Source organism: Scylla paramamosain, chromosome 35, assembly GCF_035594125.1.
Source record: "Scylla paramamosain isolate STU-SP2022 chromosome 35, ASM3559412v1, whole genome shotgun sequence".
In the NCBI taxonomy this organism is placed as follows: domain Eukaryota; kingdom Metazoa; phylum Arthropoda; class Malacostraca; order Decapoda; family Portunidae; genus Scylla; species Scylla paramamosain.
This window is the reverse complement of record NC_087185.1, coordinates 8,222,501-8,243,208: the sequence shown is the minus strand read 5'-3', so window position 1 is coordinate 8,243,208 and position 20,708 is coordinate 8,222,501. Positions and strand designations below refer to the sequence as shown.

General features: G+C 40.5%; 3 protein-coding genes across 7 annotated transcripts in view; 1 reads left to right on the top strand and 2 right to left on the bottom strand.

Annotated features, from left to right (window-relative positions):
• Positions 1-3,120: 3,120 nt before the first annotated feature.
• LOC135090634 (pre-mRNA-splicing factor 18-like) lies at positions 3,121-5,543 on the bottom strand. 2 transcript variants are annotated; one of them, XM_063987576.1, is made up of 2 exons: positions 5,262-5,543; positions 3,121-4,453 (listed from the first exon to the last, which is right to left on the bottom strand). In XM_063987576.1, the coding sequence occupies exon 2, from the start codon at positions 4,428-4,430 to the stop codon at positions 3,375-3,377; it is 1,056 nt and encodes a 351-aa protein (XP_063843646.1). In that variant the 5' UTR covers positions 4,431-4,453; positions 5,262-5,543; the 3' UTR covers positions 3,121-3,374. The 2 variants fall into 2 exon arrangements, with proteins under 2 accessions (XP_063843646.1, XP_063843645.1); XM_063987575.1 differs by having other exon boundaries at positions 3,124-4,453; positions 5,377-5,542.
• A 927-nt stretch (positions 5,544-6,470) lies between these two features.
• The window catches only part of LOC135090631 (zinc transporter foi-like), a 30,587-nt gene continuing 16,349 nt past the window's right edge, over positions 6,471-20,708 (bottom strand). The window contains exons 1-10 of one of the 4 annotated variants that reach the window (XM_063987569.1): positions 18,774-18,815; positions 17,789-17,981; positions 17,464-17,639; positions 15,821-16,003; positions 15,383-15,458; positions 13,604-13,833; positions 13,103-13,253; positions 12,851-13,006; positions 12,514-12,701; positions 6,471-12,188 (exon numbers count right to left, since the gene is read on the bottom strand). In XM_063987569.1, coding sequence (XP_063843639.1) covers positions 12,033-12,188; positions 12,514-12,701; positions 12,851-13,006; positions 13,103-13,253; positions 13,604-13,833; positions 15,383-15,458; positions 15,821-16,003; positions 17,464-17,639; positions 17,789-17,981; positions 18,774-18,794 — 1,530 coding nt within the window. In that variant the 5' untranslated portion in view covers positions 18,795-18,815 and the 3' untranslated portion in view covers positions 6,471-12,032. Of the gene's footprint in view, positions 12,189-12,513; positions 12,702-12,850; positions 13,007-13,102; positions 13,254-13,603; positions 13,834-15,322; positions 15,459-15,820; positions 16,004-17,463; positions 17,640-17,788; positions 17,982-18,773; positions 18,816-20,708 lie in introns of those variants that run through there. The other 3 variants (XM_063987568.1, XM_063987565.1, XM_063987567.1) reach the window with 3 other exon arrangements.
• LOC135090632 (proton-coupled zinc antiporter SLC30A2-like) overlaps positions 20,329-20,708 on the top strand; it is a 35,783-nt gene continuing 35,403 nt past the window's right edge. The window contains exon 1 of the mRNA XM_063987572.1: positions 20,329-20,380. The gene's annotated coding sequence lies outside the window, so the exon portion shown is untranslated. The remainder of the gene's footprint in view (positions 20,381-20,708) is intronic.

Below are 20,708 nucleotides of genomic sequence, written 5' to 3'. Positions count from 1 at the left end.
CCATTTAAAAGTGGAGGACGAAAAAAGCGAAGGACAACTACTCAAAAAAAGGATCCAAACAGCGAAAAAAAAAGAAGTGATCACGCGACACTTTTTCCTTTATTTGTTTTTCACTGTTGAGTTAAAACCTACACGAAAAAAAAAAGAAAAAGAAAAATTCCAACAAAAAAGATACATATACGAGGTCTGAACCAAGACAGAACTGTAAATGAATGAAGAGATATGGTATGTGTGGTGAGAAAAATGATAATAAAAAGGAAAAGAAAAACAATATTAAGAAATTATAGGTAAGGCTGAGAGTTGCAGTACTGGAAGAAAAACGTTTGCAGGGGGAGAGGAAGAAAAAACGTGAGGAAGGGGAGGAAATATGGGTGCTTGCGTGACACTGTTAAATCACATGACCAACCATTTCTTTTCTCCCGATTCTCTTTACAGTAGTAACGAGCACATTTCCATTTGCATACTCATAAACTGAAGGCGTAAACAGGAGAGTGAAATGGTGTGTGTGTGTGTGTGTGTGTGTGTGTGTGGAAGGAGCGCGGGAAGAGATAACACCAGCCATTAGAAAGACAATAGCCAGGCAAACCATGATGTTCGTGTTCGCTTTAACGTCTTTCTCTAAAGGTAACAATTGGAGTCAACTTTTAAGACTGACGCTTGGGTTTTGACACGAAATACAGAAAAAAAACACTTACCCTGAAAGAAAAGACATACATAAGACATGTGAAGATGGTAAATATAAGTGTATATAAGAGGACGGTAAGAGGTAGTGTGGGTGTCCATTGTGGTGTCTGGTGAAACATCTTGCAAGACTTCTCGGCAACGTAATATTACAACAGTGGATGGATACTCTGCCAGACGGTTTGTTAGTAAGACAGCGAGGATTTACGCCGGGTAAGCTGCTCTTTCTAGTTTACACCGTCATTTACTAGGGGAATTTATACATACAACAACCGAGGCAGCATTCCATTACAAACAAACGAATTGCTATCATTATTTAACCGGCCACTTCTCTACGGCTGCAGTACTAAGGTCGTAACTCTTACTCTAATTAATTACTTCCCTATATTCGAATGCCGATAAGCCTTTAATTATGCCTATAATAATTTGCCGGGTGCTGTTGTAAAGTTTCTTTTCTTTTTTTTCTGGATTAGACTGAAACTAGTACAGAGCGTCGGGAGGTGGAGGGGCCAGGGAGGGATGGAAGAAGTTGCCAGCGGTCGCCCGACACGCTCCCACAAAGGACTACTGACGAATGACTCCTGCCGACGCCTCCACCTCGTGATGCCGGGAAATATACGCTTCTCAGACTCACTTTCCGCTTTGTGTGCTGTTTTAAATAACACTGTGGCTAGAATAGGTGGGGAGGGGGGGAAACACCACATCGCTTTACTCAGCAAGATATGAATGGCGGGAAGCATCCGTATATTGTTGTCCACTGTTGCAGCTGCGAGCGTAAATCAAACATTACATGAAACGATGACTCGGCCGTCAAATAAAGCACCACCCATCACGTTCGCCGCCAGGAAGACGCAGCGGCGTGATCACAAAACAACTGCAGCGAGTGTTTGTTGACAGGGTCAGCAGGCCTCATGGGTACCGCGCCGCGCCATGAGTCACGTTGTCCCCACGGCATCTATGACTAGGCCTCAGCGGGACGCCTGATGCTCCCAGCCCCTCACCCTTGGGCTTCCCACGGCAGGCCGGCAGCCCGCGCTTGTCCGGGCGTCACCCCGCCTGGCCGCAGCGTCGGCAGGCCGGGGTGACGGGCCTCGACCATGAACAATGCGTGCAGCGGCAACAACAGTCGGCCCGGTGCAGCGTGGAGGCGTCCTGGCCTTTGTCTGGTGTCAACCTCATGTGAAGCGGAGTACAGGCCGCGGGCTGCCACCCTGGCAGGCCCTGGGGGCACCGCCACTGGCGGCGGAGGCGACCTAGCCAGCCTCCCGCCGCCACCGCCGCCGCCGCCGCTCACCACTTTGTTCCCACGTGGCAGGGCAGCGGCCGCGGCCACGGCCTGAGCACTACGACGCCCTGGCTTTGGTGAAGGTGTAGATATGGTAGCAGCGTGGGGCGGGCCGAGATCGCCGACATACCTCAGAAAGCGGCCCCAACACGGCCGCCGCCACTACACCACAGCGGCCACAGGACACTCACTCCTTCCACAGGCCACCCACACCACCTCATCGTCTCTAAACACCATCACAGCTTACCTTTTGCCCCACAGATTCACCATCTGTGCGCATACGCTTGTTAAAGGGACCGTCACCGTTAAACGCCATTTTGAAACAGAGTCGCACACGGGACCACAACCTCTCGCCACAGCAGACGGGCTACTGCGTCGCCGGGCGGCGCCGCGCCCGCCCCCGCCCGGCCCACCCTGCCACACGCCCGCAATCACCTCAACTCACACTCACTTTATTTCAGATAAATATATGGATAATTTGTCACTAACAAATACAGATTATTATAACATTTCAAAGAAAAGTACTGGAAAGAGAGAGAAAGGTTAAAGTCTTTTATGTAGAGATGTGAAGATAAGGTACAGAAAACGGGTGTAAATGTAGTTCTAAAAGGGCAGACTATCCTAGTGCTGAAGATTTAGTTTCATACAATCCCGTGTTGTTTTGTATAACTATACAAAAACGTTTTGATACAGGAATCCATAGAAAATATACGATTAAAAAATAAAAATTATTACTATCATATGTTGAATGGTTCTGTCAGAAAAGACAAACTATTTGTGAAGATTTGATTTTTTTTAGATCTTCCTTTGCTTTTTTATAATTGTTTTTTTTTATTTTTTTTAACTAACCATATCCTCCATCCATGTCCAAGCGATCCTTCAGTAATGTACTCCTTTACTCTATCCCTCCATCTTCTCAGTGTTCTTCCCCTCCTACCAGGACCCTTGATTTCACTAATTTTTTTTTTTTTTTTATATAACTATCAATGTTTATTCTCTTAATAAGAACTATGCATTTATATTTAAGATTTTATTAAGAAAAGTTGGTCATACACTGGACAATATATATATATATATATATATATATATATATATATATATATATATATATATATATATATATATATATATATATATATATATATATATATATATATATATATATATATATATATATATTCTCCATCTCTCTCTCTCTGACAAGTGGGAAGAAACGACAATGACGATAAATATGATGATGGCATAGAACAACACATTTATCTCTGATAACTGATGTGAACATAACAAAAAATGTGCAAACCAAAGAACTGAAGGCTTGCACTGCCTACCAGGACACAAAATCCCAAGTAGAGCCCAGCTGGATACCAGACACACCAGCATGGCCAAGAGGGAAGAGGCAGCACAAGGGTCACTGGGAGAGAGCCTTGTACTCCACACACTTAGAGGGATCAGCTGGAAAGTATTGCTGGCACTTGGTCATGAGTCGCTTGAGGCCCTGGATATACTTTCTCTGTGTCTCATCATTCAGTACATGGGCCACATGCTTACTGAAAATCTTTTCCCGGCCAGTACGTGCATGGATACCCACCATGGTCACACCAATGGGCCAGGGAGCATTGCCAATGGCCATCTGAAGGTATGCATCATTGGCTTTCACATAGTCACGGTCCAGACAGTGCTGTACAATCTCAATAAGGCACTCCATGATGTCATCTGGTAGAGAACGTTTGCGGAGACACTTGAAGAGTGGGCGGAGGTACGCTTGAGTCTGATTGTAAGTGGCTGAGTCCATCTTACCACGAACACTCATCTTCTCTCCCTCGGGACGAGCGTTGTGTCGACTGCCCCACATCTGCAAGATCAACTGAGCAAACTTCATGATCACTTTGCAGCGCAGCTCATTTGTTGCTGCTGTACCTTGTAGGTCCTTGGCCATTTCTATTACACTCGCCATGGTGATATTTTCACCTGTCAGTGCTACATTGCGTGCTGCCTCCCCTCCCTCAGTCTTCAGGATCTCATTCAGGTATGCCTGGTCCACACGCTCTAGAGCCTCCTGGAAGTCATTCCTCAGCCCACGGTTCACCTCTGGCTCCAGGATCTCCAGCCGACGCAGCCGACGGAATGCATCATGTTCACTTTCCCCAAACAGCAGCACAGGCTCCTCACGTTCCCTCAGCCGCCGCACCACCTCCTGTCTGGGCAACTCTGGCGCATCGTCCTCATCATTAACAGTGTCCTGGGCTGAGGAGGCATTCCCATCACCGCCATTACCATCTGACACCTGCTGGCCAGGAGCACTGCTGCCTGGCCGGTTGCCACAACGCTCCCAATAGGCTTCTGTCTGTTGTGCAACAAGGTCACCACGTCTGAAGAACTTCTTGTCACCCTCCACCAAGTTGCTCTCCTCCAGCGAGCGTTTCTTGGCTGCTATCTCTTCCTTTAGTAGGTTCAGACTCAACATTGTGTTCACCAGCAAACACCAACCTGTTGAGAAAATGACAAATGATATAAAGATCTTGATTCATCTTGTACAATATGGAAGAAAGACATCAAGAGAAAAGAATTTTAAGGACAACCTGTAAGGCTGTCTAAGCGTGCACCACCTTATATAAAAAATGTTGACATAACATTATTTTGTTTACATGAGTAATTTGTAAGTCAAGGTTGTATATGTTATAACTATATTTTGCCTGTACAGCCTCTCATCAATCCTGTGACACCACAGCTCCTGCCAACCAATTACGAGTCTCCACTGTGAGCTCATTCAAAATTTTCTGGTCTAATATTTGTTTTCTGATGCCACTCAGTTTCTCAGCAACAATCACTAAGGTAAGTCAATGTTCTTCATGGTTGCCTAGTATGACTGATGGGGAAATTCTACAATGGACATAGCTTTACCCTAGTTAGGGTTATGAGGTTAGGATATCCTATATCACCTGGCTGGTTTTAGTTTTGAAATGCTTAAGTTAACAAGCGACTGAAGTGTGATAGTTACTGTAACTTCTGGTTGGAGTTTGACAGTATTATCTTCCACTATCATAAAACGTCTCTAGCTCTCCTAAGCTTATTGTGCATTAGGAAAAATGTATTGCATGAAACTGAGGCTTTATCTACATATTTAGCATTTCATTTTAGCATCCAAGATAATCTTAAAGTAATTATATTAGCAAAATTCATAACCCTATCCACCTAATTAATCACTACATTTCTGCATCTTCTGCCACACCTAACTGACTGCACTTCCTTGTACGTTTAGGATTTGTGCAAGCTGCAAGCTGTACGTACTCCTTACCTTGCCCTTTCTAAGTTATGGTGCCAGAATGGACTGGCTGTGGTGTTTCCTTCCAAAAACAGGAATTTCTAGAAACCAAAGACTGAGTTCAATAGAGCTGCTTGGAGTTACGCACGAGACTTCCTGTCCGAGGGAGTGGGCGTGGATAACACCCAGGAATCCAAGTAGTCTTTCAGCAGTAATACTACTAGAAGTGGTAATAGTTCTTGAAAAGTGGTACTACTTGTGACCGCAGCAGAACTCAAGGTTCTTTTTGCTTTGTTTACCTTCCGACAAGATACCGCTTTCATTTTAAGAAAACTTTATGCTTGTACTGTGTTTTCAGCAAAGTAAAACATTTTTTTTTTTTGTAAAAGAAATCTTTATTAATAACTGTGACTTTTTATTAATCTTTAAAGACAGCTATGTGGGTTGTCTTCCTTTTCTCTGCCGCAAGCGAGTTGTCATTCTATCTCCAACAAAATAGTTCCACCATTTTACCCGGTGAAATAAAATTCTCAAGTCTCATCTCATGCAATAGTTCCAGTTTCATTCTATGCAGTGCTTTGAGTTCTATTCTATGTAATATGATCCAATTTCACCCGTGCAAGATGCTCCCAGTTTCATCACATGCAATAGTTTTGTTTCGCCCATGCAAGAGCTTTAGTTTCATTCCATGCAATATATATATATATATATATATATATATATATATATATATATATATATATATATATATATATATATATATATATATATATATATATATATATATATATATATATATATATATATATATATATATATATATATATATATATATATATATTTTTTTTTTTTATTTATTTTTTTTTCCATTTCATCCCATGCATTACTTTCGTGTCTTACCCCATGTCTTAATTATTCCACGCAAGTTTCCCTTTTCAACTCACTGTTACAAATTTCTCTCTCTGTCTCTCTCTCTCTACTTACTCTGATGTTTGTTTCTGGCAAATTTCAAAGGATTGGCCACAAAATAATTTAATGTGTTCCTTAACATACATTTCTTCCTTGCATACTGTACTCCCCTCACTCTTGATCTCAGCCTCCTTTCTAACTAACACTAACCTACTACACTTCAGCATATCCCCATGCAATTCTCAGACCACCACAGGATGTGTTCAGCCTTTTTTTTCCTTGTCATACTGAATCTAAGGAATTATTAATAAAAATGTGAATCAACATACATTGTAAAAGCCTCATATTTATGTAGAAACAACACTGACATGATTACTGTCATGATACATCAATGAATGTTTCCTTGATGGTTTTGGAAATGGTGTATCATAACTCAGTGCCTAAGACAGTATAAGTACAGACATGTACTACTCAAATATTAACAGTAATTGGACATGATGATATTAGCTTCTCCATGATGAAACTTATAAAGATAGTATTGTGAAGATGAACCCCAACCACTGCTGTTAAAGAAAGACAAACATGTAACTACAAACTGCCTACAACATGAGACTGAAAACACAGAATGGCCTACCTTTACACTAATAATTTTGACATCATTTACTTTCCTTTGTCACATAGTGCTTAAGACACACCCTGCTGCTGTAACCTCTTCCAGTCCAGGATAAGTTCTGAGGAGACAGTTTCCAGCCATTATATGCAGGAAATCTAAATGACTTCAAATTGACTGATGTACAGGAGGACCTCTCTGTGTGGCCTAACTGGAAGCCTAAATCACACATGCACACGCACACACACAGGGCTGGAACACTGCCTCTCAGCCCAGTCTGGGACACACTGGACACACATATTATGAGGAAAACTCTAGCACCGGCCATGGACTGAAGTGGTTGGTCTAAAGATTATTCTTTTTGACATCAGAAACTTATATCAGCTGGGGAATCCAAAGGTAAGATCAGCATGCAGTACAGAGAAATCTTGCACTTGCTGCGGTTTCATCAGATGATGTTTCCATGTCAATAAACACTGTTCTTAAGTGAGATCTTCAAACTTACATTCATTAAGGAACACTTCCATAGGGAAAAAATATTTGCAACTACTAGAAAGATATCAGATGTGACTCAGAACAATATGAGTCCTACTTGCACATAAACCCTGGTCTTATAAGTACGTATGCATGAACAGCTACATGTCCGTGAAAAGCACTTATGCGTTATGTTAAGCATTGATGTGCAACCTTCACCTACAGTTTCTTACATCACACCAACTCTGTGCAGTGGTGGAAATTGTAGCTATCCTGGGAAGCCGTTAAGCAGCCTCAAAATATGCTTGTATGATGTGTGTTTTACTGTGGATCACAATAAGTTTCGGCACGAGAATCACATCTTAAAGAGGTACAGTATTGCATGGGGCTCAGGAGATCTAAGCACATGATGGAACATGAGAAATCTCTTATACATATTATGTCAAAATTGAGTCTTCAACATTTACTCAAAAGAAAGAAAATCTTGTTATGGATGATACATTTTCCCTTCATAGAAGCACACTGACCCTCCACCAGAACACACCAATCATCCACTACATACATAAACAAGAACCCAGTGGTATCCTCACCTGGCATCTGGTATACTCAATACAAGGAGAATATCAGAGTACACACCTTCACAATATAAATGGCTGCTGGTGGTGATGATCATAAATACCATGAAGAACTCACTTCATATTCTACAATGAAAACTTTACAGACCTAGGAAAATTTTTGCTATTTTGATGTACATTAATAGAAAGTGTATCAGTGTGTGTGTGTGTGTGTGTGTGTGTGTGTGTGTGTGTGTGTGTGTGTGTGTGTGTGTGTGTGTGTGTGTGTGTGTGTGTGTGTGTGTGTGTGTGTGTGTGTGTGTGTGTGTGTGTGTGTGTGTGTGTTGTGAAATCACTCAGTGCAAGCAAAAACCAATCTTCAAGACTACAAATCATGCCTATGATGTGTTACTGATTCTGGATGGCGGAAGCAGACGAGAATCACGGAAATGAGATCAACAAAATGTAAACTTATATTCTATCTGCCAAAAAAACAAAGCGACTTCACAGTTATGCATGCCTGTCTTGATACAAACAGATCCATGATACATTTCTGATATTTTGTGCTTCTTCTTTCCTGTAAACAAAATATATTTGTAATTTTTAATCCTGCAATGTGTATATGTATTATAATATATCTTTTCTATTGTTATATATATGTATTTTACTCATTTAGGAGCTTAATCTATATATGCCTTAAGTCTTCTGGTGTAGTATTGCTATTTCAAGTCCTATCCTTTTATCCTTAACACATAAATGTTATATAAAATAAAGTTCAGTATCTTAAGATTTCCAATGTGGTATTAAATTAGTTATTAATTCCAACCTTAATAGAAAAATACAAAGAAAAATCAGTCTAGATCTCTGCTTTGGAACTACATACATATGTATTGTTTTAATCTTAAGACAATGATACAAAATAAAGCCACATAACCTAGACATCTATGGAACTAATATTTTAGTCTTAACACAAATTCAACATGAAGTTAGCACCCATGTAGTAAACAGTTCCACAGGCAAGCCAGCACACCAAACCACGCCCTGCCAGTGACTGCCAGCCTGTATCAAATCATTCCTTCTATCTATTGAGCAGAGTAGCAAGCATCTATGAATCTTGGTTCATCATCATCATCATTATCATTTGTCATCATCATCATCATTGTAATTTTTATATAAACCCCCATTTTCTATAATAAGCGCTGCTGGGGTTCACACTCAAGACACATGTGATTAGTTGAAGGCATTAAAACATTGTGAATTTTATCAGAGAATGTGTAGTGTATACATGTATGGAAAATGAACTGAGATAGTATGGTGAAGCCAAACAAATACATCAAGAAAATAAGTAACATTGAATAAATAAGTATAAAAAATGAAATAGCAAGAATATCACAAAAAAAAAAAAAAAAGGGAAAAAAATTCACTTAAGTACCAACACAACAAAACTTGGTTGGCCTCCTAACATCAGATCCCTGAATGACCTGCAAGCTCTTGACATTAATACCAGCATTATAGTAATTACTAGCAATGATACACAGTGATACCTGGCTGAGAAAGACCACTGGCCCCAAGGCTGAATTTTGAAATGCCATATAGCCCAAGTCAGTCACAGGATCCATTTCTATCTTGATGCCAAACACTAGCCACCTGGCTCTTATACACAGCATAATGGTTACTCAAATGACAAAAATAGATAAATAAATAAATAAATAAATAAATAAATAAATAAATAAATAAATAAAATAAATAAATAAATGAAAGTAAATAAATAAATAAAATAAATAAATAAATAAATATAGTAGGTATATTCCACGCTGCTGATGAACATCACCCCTTCCCTCCTCTCACTTTGAAAGCCATCACCTCTGACACCAAGACTGGTGGCACACATCACTGTCTCCCTCTATGCCCTTTTACACATGTAATGTGCATCAAACATGGTGCCCTGTACATTATAAATGGAAATCACAATCAAAATCAAATGAAGCCTTTGGCTACAGCTCCCACTACATTATAGCTTTAAGATGAGAATGACAAGGAATGCTTTGATGCCTCCTCTCCTGCCATGGTGGCAGCATCTCTTGCCCTAGGCATGGATGAACCCATAACATGAAGGCCTGGGAAGCCCTATATCCTCATCATCTGTGACAGACTAAGGATGAGCCATAAATATTGGAGATCTATATATCTTGCTCACTTATCATTGAAGCATAGGGGAATGAGCTTGTGATGATATTTCTGACATAAGTAAATGTAGGTAGCATTGTGAGAAATTACAGTACTTATGGGATAGAGGCAAATGGAACTGCTTATTATTCAATAACTTGAAACAACAAAAAAGTATATTGAAATTCTATCTATCTGTAGAGAAGAAAGTAAATATATGAGAAAAAACAGTAAATGCCATTTCCTTTTCATCATGAAATAAAGATGCCTTTCATATATCAAGATTCTGAATACATGCAAGGGATATGTCATAGATAAAAACAGAGATTGTATAACCTCATCCTAAATTAAAGAGGGTCACAACTATATATATAACAATCATATGCTCCTTTAAATATTCCCTTAGGATAAAATTGCTATCTCCTTCATCTTTAAAGTTATCATTTTGTTCACAAAATTTTGAGTAAGAATGATCCCTGGAATATCTTTATGCTTTGAGACAATATACATCATACACTCCTGCAGGACAATGATTCAAGAAGAGGTTTTATGGGTCATGAAACAATTATGCACAGTTCATTCTACATGAAATGGCCCCTTCAAAGACTGCAGTAACTGTAATGCCAAGTTACTCCATTACGTCCTAGAACATTTTAGATCTTCATTCAGTCTACTCATGTAAGATGCTTTCTTCTCCACTTCCTAACAATCATGTGATGTAATTATCTCAATTAAATTATATGAAGACTAAACTTTTTTATATCCTAGGTTCAAAATACACTTTTGTGGGTGTTATTCCATCTGATCAAATCCATGAAATGGATGCATGAATTTTATAGTGTGTATATAGAAACATTAACAATTTAACAATACTTCCCCTCTAGATTTTTTCTCAGGGGCATCTGTTCTTAATTGTATCCCATTATGTCATGAAAGACTGATACAAGAACAGAAGGTCTTTCCAAACACAAGTAACCTGAATGAAGGGTGACAGCTGTGGGACGTGAGCTACGTCAAACTGGTCCTCCAGTTGTTCACCTGAACAAAATAACAGTAAAGAATAAAGTTAAATTCTAGGCTGCACATGCCCCTGCCAATCCCAGCTCCAGTAAGTGAAGGAAAGGATTCTGTGATGATGAGAACCAACTGTCATGGAAGGTCCTAAAATACTGTGGGTGCAAAAAAATCACAAATTCTTCCTCTCCATCATAATAGGCAGTTATCACCACATTCCTGAGCCCTAGCCATTCTGCATGCTCAAAGGTTCAATCAAAACTTACTAACCGAGTACACTATAGGAACTTATCATAAACATCTTAAACACGTGTGAGATATCGCCCCGTCTCTGGTTCTGTTTCAAGACTCAGTGGTAGACAGCACAACCACTATGTGTGTGTGTGTGTGTGTGTGTGTGTGTGTGTGTGTGTGTGTGTGTGTGTGTGTGTGTGTGTGAGTAAATACACTGTGGGTTAGGGGGTGGATGTTTGTGTTAATTTTTTCTTCATGAACATATTTGTATGTTTGAAAATATTTACCATTAGTTTATCACACCACAACTCATCACATTTGCATCACCATTTTTTTGTAATTTCAAATTTTTTAGAAAACAATTCCCATAAAATATATAGTCTTTGCATGCACGTCTGGCACTGCTAACTTCCCTGTTTCTGAAACTTCAGCGTGCGTAGATCAAACACGTCACAACCTGTTTATACAAAGGGAGTCAAAACCAAGACCTCTGTCAAACAAAAACAACTAAAATAATCTCTCTTTACCATTTTTTATCTTTCTTTTTGTCATGCAAAAATAGCTTGCCCACACCTTCATCAAGAGACACACAAAAAAGGAGACTCCTTGTATAACACAATCTCAACTCCTCAATTCTTCATTTTCTTCCAGCAAGTTTCACACTCACTAGATGCCTCACCAATGCCTTGAGAACCCACTCCACAAGATATGACCTAGGGCTGTCATGATCCACCAAAGACAACATAAAAGAAAATGGTCCCAAGTGAGGAGCGTCCACCTGAAGTCTTGGATGTGCTGGCAACTTTTCTGGTTTTGTGGTGAGAGTTTTCATCCACAGACGCCTCAGAAGGAGCCATTGATCAGGTTCTCAATGTCATGTTCATAGATAGCAATGAGGAGCATGATGACAGCGCCAGTGAACATGCCCATGCCCTGGCAAAACATCTGGGTCGCTACGCCTCCAGAATTTCCACCTCGATTCACTGAGAGTTCAGACAACTGTAATGGTAAAGGCACTTGTGAATGCAGAATAAATGTTGTTGAAAATTGTTACAGAAAGTCAGGCAATTGAAAACCTTCTGGTCTTCATACACTCTTCATAATTAAGGCGGTGTGGATGTTACAAAACAGAGCAATGAACTAAAATACATGATTATCCAGACAAGAAAGCAAAGATTTTTTATTGCATCTGAGAAGGTTGCTGCTGAAAAGAGGTAAGAGCAACTGATGGGATTGCTGAATGCAAAAGATGATAGGAAGAGTGAGACTAATGCAGTAGGAAAAGAAATATGTAATGTAAAGAAGACTTATCATCACCACTCACTAGGTCCACAAGAGCCAGGTAGATGAAGACTCCAGCAGTGAAGGAATATATCCAAGGGGAGGCTGTGGGGATGGAGCCAAGCAGCACTCCCATCACCACCCCAAGCAAGCTGAATACCCACAGCATCAACATCATCTTCAGTGCCTGTGCAAGCCCCATGCCCATCTCAAACAGCAGAGCAAAGTCCCCTGCAATTAAGAGAGTCCACTGGTTATCACTGAGGAAGTTAGCAGGGCAGCATCCGGAATATGAAAACATCACCATTTGGCATTGAAACATTAAAAATTTTAATAAATCCTGTTAAAAAGAATACATCAGTAAATAAATACAGTCTTACCAATTTTGTGTGGCAGTTCATGACACAAGACAGCAATTGACGTGGCTACCCCTCCTGTGATGCTTGTACCAAAGGCAGCCCCAATGGCCATGCCATCCAGGAAGGTGTGCAGGGCATCCCCTACCAGGATCATGGCTCTAAGGGAATCCTTGCGACCTGTGCAGAAAATTGTTAGTGATCACCATTGTAGATTATGGTTAAAAATCTTGGATATGAATAAAAGTGAGAGAGTGAGTGGTGCTGCAGCCTTACCTGTAACATGGGAGTGGCCGTGGTGGGAGTGACCGTGGTGCCCCACATGATACTCCTGCAGCACCATATTGAAACTGCTGCTGTTCTGACGTATCACCTTGGGCCGCACTGAGGCAGATGGAGTGTCCAGGATCAGTGAGAGTTCTCCACCCTGAGAGGCACACAGAAAAACATTAGCAATGATGAGAAATGCTACAATGTAAATCAGTCAATGATCAGCAAGTTAGTAAGAATATAGTGCTAAATGTCAAAATGGGAGATAACATCAAATTTATGAGAAAAAAAATGATAAAACCATTATAAGCTAATGATGTGAAAATATATGAGTTACAAAGAGATGATGTTGGATTTGCATGAAAATACAAGATAAAATGAATACAGGTTAAACATAGCTGAATCACAAGAATGGCTGATACAACACTCATGCCTGGTACAAACAACAGGAATAAGAACTATAACATAGATCAAGTCAGTCCAGATCCCAAACACCAAAACATGTACCATCTCTTTCTCTGCTGGGGTGGTGACCAGCCTCTCCCTTTCAGTAGCATGGGAGGCAAGCTTCTTTTCAGCAGGCTTTTCCATTCCAACTGTCACCTCTGTCTCCTCATGTGGTGAAGCTGTGGCATCCTCTCCCAGACGTCCCCTCTCCAAGCCATTCCCAGTGTTCCCATTGGCATCACTGCTTGGGCTGGAGCTGCAACCTTCAAAACAGTTCTGGGTGTCCATAGCTGTAAAGATATTGAGCTTCTTAATACCGTGACAGATGTGAGAGAAGATTATCAAATGACAGAGTCCTTAGACATGGGATAGGTTGATAAAGAATAACGTCTGGCACCACCTTGCTTTGATATTATATAGAACATTCTGTGAGACCATTTGACAGTTCAGTGGTAAAGACATCTTGTTTATATCAACTTTGACAATAATATAAAATAAAATCTCTATCAAGACAGTGAACAGCAAATATATATGGCAAGATTAAATGTGGACTCAAGGGCAAGGCAAGTAATGAGTCACTAAAAGCAATGTGAGTAGAAAAGCAGAAATTCTCATGAGCCGACATAACATAACAGTCACCCAACAATCCCACAAGAACAAAATTCAACAAAGTAAATGTTTCACAAGTGTTCAAGTGACTCATGCTGCTTCTTCAGTACATAAAATGTTAATTGTTAAGTGGACACAAGTTGTACACTAAATGAGATAAATTACAACATATGTGGTTGATGAAGATTTGTTAACTGCCCCCCCAAAGAGGAGCTAAGATGGACTCTGATTTAGTTAAGTACAAGCATGTGTGTGTATGTGTGTGTGTGTGTGTGTGTGTGTGTGTGTGTGTGTGTGTGTGTGTGTGTGTGTGTGTGTGTGTGTGTGTGTGTGTGTGTGTGTGTGTGTGTGTGTGTGTGTGTGTGTGTGTGTGTGTGTGTGTGTGTGTGTGTGTGTGTGTGTGTGTGTGTGTGAGAGAGAGAGAGAGAGAGAGAGAGAGAGAGAGAGAGAGAGAGAGAGGGAGAGGGAGAGGGAGAGAGAGAGAGAGAGAGAGAGAGAGAGAGAGAGAGAGAGAGAGAGAGAGAGAGAGAGAGAGAGAGAGAGAGAGAGAGAGAGAGAGAGTGTTTGAGGGCACCCTGTCTTGGCTGCTCCCTTTTTTGATGCTGTCAACCTGATACATATATAAATAATGAGATGATAGTTATGTTGAAGTTTTAGTTGCCTTCCTTGAACATCACAGTTCAAAAAACTTGAATAATGTAAGAACTTTCATTGCCACTTACATATCTAAAATTTTTTGAAAAGAATCATCCAAATTTTGAAACAATTCTTACTTACACTTCTAACTTAATTCCAAAACCTTACCCAAAGTGCAGTCATAATGTTGTGGTGGAGACTATATGAAAAATATGGAGATCAAGGGTTAGAATTTAACACTTCTTGCTTCAGTTTATGGGTTGGTATTGAGGAGCTTAGTAATGGGAGTTTCTCAAGTGTTGCAATGAGCCAGGCAGGAGGAAGATACAAAGACATGGCTCAGGCTCAGGAGAGGCAGCCAGCGTGCGTGCGTGTGGGTGACACTACATACATGGCGTGTGTGTACAATGCATGTAGAAGCAAGCACGTACACACAAGCACACACGCACACGCAGAGGGGCACAACAGCAAGCAGTTAGCTCTCTTGGAACTACTGGATGATCACACTAAAGTGAAATAATTTGCTATACTCACTTAGAACACTCTCTGCATATATGAAAGAATTATGCTTGGAATGTTTGGAGAGTTTCTCACCTATCCTGTCTATGCTCTGACTCCCTGTATCCTCGATGGTGGTGGTGGTGCCTACTGTCTCTTTGTCTATCTCCTCCTGCAGGGAGAGAAGGGCAGTGAGAGAAGTGAAAGCATGTGGCTGTAAGTAGGAGATGGCAGTTATTAACAGAATGGCAGTGGAGGATGAGAGAACAATGAAATAAAATTAGTCAGAAGTTGATGAACTGCCAAACTCCTACAGCATTTTCTCAATCAAAGGTCTTCTTATCTGTTCTGCTCTTACTAAGCTCAGTATCTGATACATTTTCACTAAATCAGTATACTTAAGACTACAGAAAAATGCAAAACACTGTGGAATTGAGGACAACATGTCACTCTACTGCTGACCAAAACTGTACAGAAGCAAAAAGCAACAAGCGCATATTAAAACAATCACTGCCACCACCAATGCGTCCCAACCTTGCTCCTGGTCAGCTCCCCAGCAAGCTCATGACTGTGGCTGTGGCTGTGCTCGTGGCCGCAGAACATGTTGTGGAAACGCTCCAGGAAGAGGAACATGATGATGCCCCCAAGTGCTGTGAAGCCATACAGAGAATGAAGCACATGGGCATTGCTTCCCTCCGGCACCTTCATAGAAATAGCCTGAAAGAGTGGATAGAGTAAGTTAATATGCTTATTGTAGAGATGTTGTGAGGATGTCAGGTGGCTGTAGTGAAGACAGGGTGTGTGTGGATAATGTCAAAGTGGATGAGAGAGCATGGACAAAGGGTGAAGAGGATTACTATTTGTAGATGGTGTATAACATGAAATACATTCAGGAGGCACATGTTGACAAAAAAATAAATAAATAAATAAATAAATAAATAAATAAATAAATAAATAAATAAAATAAATAAATAAATAAATTAATTAATTAATTAAAATTAAATTAAATAATAATAAAAAATGAATAAATAAATAAATAAATAAATAAATAAATAAAATAAGATAAAATAAATATATAAATAAATAAATAGATGAAATAAATGTGATGAGATAAAATCCGTCAATAAAAAGAACATGTTTAAAAGTACTGACATAGGAAAGGTGGCTGTAACAAAATATAAAATCTCTGATATGAAACAGTACCATAACTAAACACTTCTAATCCACTCATACACACAAACACAGCTTTGTGTGATCTTTCTAAAATTTCTGATTGGGGCAGCGCAAACTTGGTATTGTTCAATGCCTCAAAAACTCAATTCCTCCATCTATCAACTCAACACAACCTTCCAGACAACTAGCCCCTCTTCTTCAATGACACTCAACTGTCCCCTTCTTCTATTAACATCCTCGGTCTGTCCTTTACTTATAATCTGAACTGGAAACTTCACATCTCATCTCTAGCTAAAACAGCTTCTATGAAGTTAGACGTTCTGAGACGTCTCTGCCAGTTTTTCTCACCCCCCCAGCTGCTAACTCTGTACAAGGGCCTTATCCGTCCATGTATGGAGTATGCTTCACATGTCTGGGGGGTTCCACTCATACTGCTCTTCTAGACAGGGTGGAATCAAAAGCTTTTCGTCTCATCAACTCCTCTCCTCTAACTAACTGTCTTCAGCCTCTCTCTCACTGCCGCAATGTTGCATATCTAGCTGTCTTCTACCGCTATTTTCATGCTAACTGCTCTTCTGATCTTGCTAATTGCATGCCTCCCCTCCTTCCACGGCCTCGCTGCACAAGACTTTCTTCTTTCTCTCACCCCTATTCTGTCCACCTCTCTAACGCAAGAGTTAACCAGTATTCTCAATCATTCATCCCTTTCTCTGGTAAACTCTGGAACTCCCTGCCTGCTTCTGTATTTCCACCTTCCTATGACTTGAATTCCTTCAAGAGGGAGGTTTTAAGACACTTATTCATCAATTTTTGACCACTGCTATGACCCTTTTATGGGACTGGCATTTCAGTGGGCATATTTTTTTATTGGATTTTTGTTGCCCTTGGCCAGTGTCCTTCCTACATAAAAAATAAATAAATAAAAATACACATGAAGAAATAAAGCAGAAAAAAAAAAAAAAAAATAAGATAAAAAAAACTGCATCAGCCTCCTGTCAACTCACATGAGGAAGCAGATGCACGAGGGCGTCCCCAGCCAGCGTCCCCACAGCCAGAGCAATGAGGAAGCGGCTGACCTGCTCGTAGTGCTGGCCTCGCTTCAGTGCTGGGATGAGCATGATGCAGCCCAGCCCCATCAGTCCCACCACCACCATGCTCGTCACTGCTCCAACCCAACTCTCTGCACAGGAAAGAGTAAATAAGTGTAGGAAAGAACTGAGAATGTGAATTTTGAAACTGTTATTTGTAGATGTCATGTATTAGGGATTCTCTCTCTCTCTCTCTCTCTCTCTCTCTCTCTCTCTCTCTCTCTCTCTCTCTCTCTCTCACCAGTGGTAAAGTCTCGGCGTCGGTGGTGGGAGTGGCCGTGTGAGCGGTCATGGTCTTCTTGGGTCCCTTCCTCAGCAGGGCACAGGTCAAGGTAGGCTACAAGGGCAGGGCACAGGTTGATGAAGCCCCTGGCAGTCACAGCGTTGGAAAGTGAAGCTCCTCCATGCCCCAGCAACTCCCGGAGCTCCTCACACTGTTTGGGGAAAGAGATTGTGTGTTGCTGCATGTCTGGCTTTCATATTTCCTAAAGTAAAAGTATCAATGAAAAGAAAAAGTGGATTTGTATTGGTGTCTGATTTCCATCTTCCAAAAGCAGAAGGATTAAATTAAAGTAAGTGATTGATGTCCTGAATTAAAAATAATAAATATATGGAGAAAGTACAGAACAGATGAGGAGTATGATAGCAAAATGATGACATAAGGAGGCAGAGTGAAAATCAGATGCAAAGATACTGTAGTAAATGATCCATGAAGATTGGTGGGGAAAGAATCAATGAAGGAGGGATAAGAGTAATGAGCATGAAGAGATGAGGTAAGGGTGGAAAGATGAGGTGAAGGTGGGTGATCAACATTAAGGTGGAGCGATAAAGTAATAAAACAGGAGAAAGAATGAATAGAGGAGACTGTGCATGATGATAAGTATGAAAACTGCTGATAAGAAACAGTGATCCCATTCAAGATACAGCCTGACTGGTGGTGTTTTAACTTTTAATACACAAATTAACATATTGCAGGACTTATTACAGAGTGCAAGAGAACACACACACACACACACACACACACACACACACACACACACACACACAATAATTAAAGCATTCAAAATGTGTATTCTTCCTGATAAATAGAACCAAGTGATTAATACAAATTAGAGGTGAAAGCAGTATCATTTAACAGCTGAAAATAAATAAATAAAGCTGCTATTGAAAGAAACTAAAAAAAAAAAAAAAGTGTAATAGATTCTGAAATATTTTAAAAACTCTACCTCACAAATGTCCTCCAGCATGGCAAGGAAGATGAAAGTTATGTACTGGGTGTGCTCTGACAGTATGAATTTCGAGCAAAGCTAGGTTGCAAGTGACCACCAACAGGTTTAATATGCAAGTCAGTGCACCTTAAAGAATATTATTGTGGATTCGTAAGATGCTAAAATTCCACTTATTCCTCCGTGCTAACTGATAATTTCTAATGCACCGCCCATTATTTATATTTTTTATACGATTTTAATTTTCAACTGTTACAACAATTCCTGGATAAATTTCTAACTAGAATACAGTCAAACAGTCTAAGGGAGAAAGTGCATTCATATCATTCGTGTTCGATTATATTTTTAGCCATCCCACAACTTCTCACTCGTGCCGCGGTAAGCAAACATTTTCCCCACAAATCATTACACTGACAAGAAAACCGCATTAAAATAACGGAATGCACTTGACAGTCCGTGATGTCTCAATATGACATTATATAAACTGGTGTGACATTTCTTCGGCTGCTGAACTGATACTAGAGCGCATGAGAGATAGAGCAGAGACGGGGAGGCTGCGGTGGGAGGTGCCGGCCTCAATATGGTTATGGAGCATGTGGTAAACAGGAATAAGTAGTACAAGATTGATCAAAAGAGAGAGAGAAAAAAAAAAAGGGAAGAAAAAAAATAATGAAAAGGAAAAAAATAGAAAAAAGTATTCTCACTCTTCACTCCAATAATACAAGAGAATAATACAGTTGAAACGATAAAAAGCATACCGGACATAACCTTGCATGCTTTAATTATTTCCCCTACAAGTTCGCTATTCCCCTTTCACCTCCCTTGACCCTCCTCTAATTCCATAAATTACGGGCAGGTTGAGTCAAAATGATTCCAAAGAGCTGAAGACTAATAATTATATATATTACTTCACACACACACTCTCTCTCTCTCTCTCTCTCTCTCTCTCTCTCTCTCTCTCTCTCTCTCTCTCTCTCTCTCTCTCTCTCAGGGTAGTTGGGCAGAAGGGGTGGAAACAAGCCTCCATGAGCGGCGAACTAGAATTAATACAATGGCCTTCACACAAAGGTCAACACTGCGCCACCCACTCTCACTTTCATTTGCGACAGGTGAGGTATTGTGTCTTCATTTACCCGGCCACTGTTACCGTTAAATATCAAACACTACTACTACTACTAACAAAACTATGACAAAAAGCAACAACAACAATAATAATAAAGAGGATACTGGTAAATTCCACATTTTTTTTTTCTATCCTTACGTATTACCTTTCTGCTCTCTCATCCTCTCCTTCCATCAATAATCTAGTAACATTCATATTTTCTCTAACTTTACACTCGCTTCCCCAGTTTACGGAATTCTCGCCGCACCTTGCCTTATTACACCACAGCATCCTTCGTATATTTACTTCCTTCTGCTTCGTCCTCTTCCTCAATCAGGCCAAAAATCCAAGCTGGCAACTGTCACGGAGGGAGGGAGGAGAGGGATGTGGTGGAAGAGGAGGAGGAGGGAGGTATATATGCTGGATAGCTTTCTACTACACCATCGACAGTCTTCTTCTCCTAGTGACTTCATGAGGGTGCGTCTCGTTACTCTCGGAAAAACCCGTGTGTAAATCCGCTCCTTATATGTCCTTAAACATTCGTACTGTGGCTGCTGAATGCTCTGTTTACGGAAAGTATAAAGCGGCTAGGCAACATGGAGGAGGCAACGTGAATGAGTGTGTGCGTGAGTATAGGTGTGTCCTAGACTGGTTCAGTTCGTACACAGGTAGCGGTATCCGAACCTTCTCCCAACCTTGAAATGAGATCCAGTCCTACCCTAACGCGATTCCAGCGAGCGCCCAACCTGTTCACTGGTTTACCCATGTGCTAGTGGACTGCGAACTTGTTATTGCCTGAAAGTCAGCCACGGAACACAATACACGTCGCTGTG